The 3916-nt window shown below is 39.9% G+C and overlaps 2 protein-coding genes across 2 annotated transcripts in view; one reads left to right on the top strand and one right to left on the bottom strand.

Annotated features, from left to right (window-relative positions):
* The window catches only part of reps1 (RALBP1 associated Eps domain containing 1), a gene marked incomplete in the record, with an annotated part of 25364 nt that extends 25203 nt beyond the window's left edge, over window positions 1–161 (top strand). Inside the window, 1 exon segment of the mRNA XM_024290750.2 lies at window positions 1–161.
* Window positions 162–2310: 2149 nt separating this feature from the next.
* Window positions 2311–3916, bottom strand: part of clu (clusterin) — a 9541-nt gene continuing 7935 nt past the window's right edge. Inside the window, exons 9-10 of the mRNA XM_024290751.2 lie at window positions 2806–2996; window positions 2311–2733 (exon numbers count right to left, since the gene is read on the bottom strand). Of these exons, the coding sequence (XP_024146519.2) occupies window positions 2721–2733; window positions 2806–2996 (204 nt within the window). The 3' untranslated portion in view covers window positions 2311–2720. The remainder of the gene's footprint in view (window positions 2734–2805; window positions 2997–3916) is intronic.

Genomic DNA, 3916 nt, shown 5'->3' on the forward strand with positions numbered 1-3916 from the left:
CATTTGCATTCATTGCTGCCTAACAGCATCAGAATCATCTATTTAATTCTCTCCTGGCTGTGGGACTCTAGATGTTGAACTGCATGGATGTTCTGGATCTCTGCAGGATTCATTAGCAGCTGTGTGATTTTTACACAAAAATAAAAAGTGACATTATTTTACATCCGACTCCATTTCATCTGTTTTCATAGGAGAGAGTTTAGATCAACTTTGGTGTAAAAGAAAAACTAAAACAGCATCAGTTCTTTAAAGAAAACATAAACACCTGTTTGATTTATTGTGATAAATGTTACTCACAAATCAAATAAATTGTTTCTATAATTAAAAAATAAAACATTTTAAGTTGGAGAAATGAAGGGAAGTTATAAATTCACTAACTTCCGAATTGAAGCATGTTTAACAACCAAAACTAACTAGAACCATGTCAGTTAACCAAAACAAAACATTACTTGGTCTTTTTATAACCAACTTTATCACAATCAAACTGACGAGTAGATTTTAGGGTTCAACCCTTTCTAACCAGAGCCTTAGATTGAGTTTTGACTTTCTTTTTCATACCATAACTCTTCAACACATTTAACATAATTCCAGTGAATCGTATGGGTGCAAAGCTGATATGAAAAAACGCTTTTGTCATGGCCAGATTTAGGCGGTTTGATCGGATACGATAGGCCTAAAGGTTTCATTCACAACGAACGTGATTTGCACGGCGGAGGCGACCAGTTTCAATGTTAAATCAATGGAACAGACACGACAGGATGTGATCTGAAGTCTCGGGAGGTAATTTGAGTGACGGGCGTGAATCAAGCGGCGCAGCCAAAACTTACATATCTGAAGTCTGACAGGTCACCGCGTCGCATCTACCAATCCGGAACTCAACTTTGGGCAGTGTCGTTTTTTGTGACTCGATCAGTGAGTAAAATACTAGTCTAAAGCAAGAACTTTACTCTTTTTCTTTAACCCATTGGAGCCACAGATTTGCCGAGTTCATTCGGATTTTCCGGTTTTCGCTCACTCACTCGGCAGAACCACTGTGGGGTGTGGAGGCTCAGGCTTCATTAAAGAAAAAGAAAAAAAAAATCCTTATTTTATTGTTTTCCTCCTCAGGTTAATACTAGACAGAGAATCTTCATGCTCAGACACAGAGACACAGAAACACTGTGGAAGCGGCTGTCATACAGACTCAGACTCCTGTACCGTTCCTTATAGCAATCATCCTAAATGCATTAGCTGGTAGCTCCTCCCACATGCAGCTGCGGCGCCAAACTCATGAGAACACATTTTGTGACAGGCAGCATATTTGTCCTGCGACAAAAAGAGGGGCGGGGCATTAGAATTTGTTGTTAGTGTGAAAACACCTTCAGAATGTCATAGCATGTGTTTGTAGATGGTGTTGGCAACATCTCTGGTGTTAAAGGGTTAACATATCAAAGCTGTATTGATTTTTTTCTCACATTTGTTTTCTATATTGTGTTATAATGAGGCTTTTTTTGTAAATACAGGAATCTGACTTACTGATGTCTGTTCAGACCTAAGACCATTGTGTTCCAACTGATGTCAATCTTTTGTCTCCCGCCCATTTTTTCATTAATCAAACTCCATTAATCAAATTAATTTAATCCAAAAGTTCAAACAAAATGTTTTTGTTTATATTTCAGGTCCATAGAGACCATTGCCCCCAACAATGTGTTTGGGGTAAAAACTAATTACCTTCATCCTTTTTTCCCCAATGGAGCCCAATATCATGTTATTAAAATATTTTTCGTTATTACTGATAAAATGTCGAAGCAATTGTATAGAAGTCCAAATGGACCAGAACTTTGGAACTAAGAAATGTTGTACTTAAAGAGTAAAAGCTGCTAACAGGTAACTTTGAACATTTTTCTTCAACTTTTTACTCGGTTTTAAAATCCTGTTTTGGCCCCGCCCACTGAAACTCTGAGGAAACGATGTCAGTTCTGTTTCCTGTTTCTTCTTCACATTAGAAACTTGATGCCGTATTCTACAATTTTAAGAAATTGTTTTAATATCTGTGTTTAAGAAATAAAAACATGTTTTTTCGTTGACAAAAATCTATATACTATTAAAGCAGTTTTAATTCCCATGCAGCTAAAGTTACTTTAGTTTGACACGTCTAATGTGAAATAGTAGTATCTATTTTTTTTTCATTCTTACAGTTATTTAAGAAATAAAATTAAAGTTTGAAAAAATAATCTAGATTCATGAATAAAGGCACATTTCTGATCCCGAAAAACAAGATAGAAATCCACTTTTCCTATTTATAATAAATCCTAAAAAAATACACCTTACTTTATTTTAGAGTGCTGTAAAGCAACACATTTATTATCACAAATGCACTATTCCAGTTTCTTCTCTTCTTCAACCATTTCAAATAATTACAATCTATAATCTTGTCTTCAACAATTTCATTTTATGCAAACAAATACAAAAAAATGTGAGCACTAAAAACGTTTGCAGTGTTTCCCTGTTTCAGGAGGCCTTCCCGTACGCAGCTACAGAGCACAGCGCCTCACAGCAGGACTAAAGAACGGAAACCCTCACGGGGTTTAAAGTGTTTGCAGAAGCAGAGCTTGGGGAGGAGCAGGAGGAGCGGGAGGAGCGAGTGCGTCTGGTTTGTCTCCAGGTGAGCTTGCTGTCTGCTTGAAGTTGGAACATTCTCTAGTCAGCGAGAAGCTTCGGGTTTTTGGTTTGAACCCAGTTTATTTGACGATCCTGAGGAGGAAAAAACCCGTCAGGACTATCCAGAAGACAGAAAGCTTTTATTTCTTTGGCTCTGGCACTCACACGCTGGTTTCCTTGTAGCGGTCCAGAGCCTCCTGAGCCACCACCTCAGAGAACTTGGGGTCGTTCCAGGGGATGTCGCCAGGGACTGTGATCTTCATGGGCGGAGAGTCGAAGAGCTGCACCTCCACACTGGTTTCTGCAGGGTTCTCCTCGCCTGCTCTCTCCTCTTCGGGAGAGTCTTTGCTTATCACCTGCAGAACAGACGAGAGGTGCAGGTTACAGAAAACCACCAAACACTGGGCAAAAAACAAAGTTTGAGTCAAAAAAATCAAACAATCCAAGTGTTGTAGTATTTTCCAATGTGTTTTCTTGATAACCAATGACAAAGTCAAATGTTCACACATCATTCGACAATTTTCCAGTTTTTAACCTGTAAGTTAAAGTTAAAACCATCTTAACCTTAACTTTTTGTGAGTTACTTTAACCAGTTTATGGTTAAAGTAACAGTTTACATGTTTGATGGTGTGGCCATAAGGTCTCCTGTGGAAGTTCTATTCACAGCAAAGAACCAGAGAGAGAGAGCGGTTTGAGGGTCGCATGATTTGATCTGTTTTTTCGCAGATGTTGTTCTGCTGGCTTCATTAAATAAGAACCTTTACTGAGTGCTAGGATGGTTTTGCAGTAGAATGTGAAGCAGCTGGAATGAGAGTTTGAACCTCCACGACAGAGCCAATAGCTCTTGATTTTAAAAAAGGCATTCTTTGAGTAGGTCGGAGTGCTCCTCAACAAAGTGGAGGAATTAAGGTGTCTTGGGGTTTAGTCCAAAACTGAAGAAAGGGTGGAGTGTGAGATTGACAGGTGGAGTAATGGAGCAGTGCCTGCCCAGGGCACAGGCAACCTAGGTGTCTACCTAGGTCACCATCTGCTGGAGAGGGCGTCGGATCACAATGATTTTATATATATATATATATTTCGGGGTCGCGGGGGTGCCGGAGCCTAACCCGGCTGCTGATGGGCGAAGGCGGGGTACACCCTGGACAGGTCACCAGTCTGTCACAGGGCCTCAATCACACACACATTCACTCCTAGGGGCAATTTAGAGTCACCAATGAACCTATGAAGCATGTTTTTGGATGGTGGGAGGAAGCCGGAGTCCCCGGTGAAAACCCAC

This window comes from Oryzias melastigma, linkage group LG24 (assembly GCF_002922805.2).
Source record: "Oryzias melastigma strain HK-1 linkage group LG24, ASM292280v2, whole genome shotgun sequence".
Taxonomy (NCBI): Eukaryota; Metazoa; Chordata; class Actinopteri; order Beloniformes; family Adrianichthyidae; genus Oryzias; species Oryzias melastigma.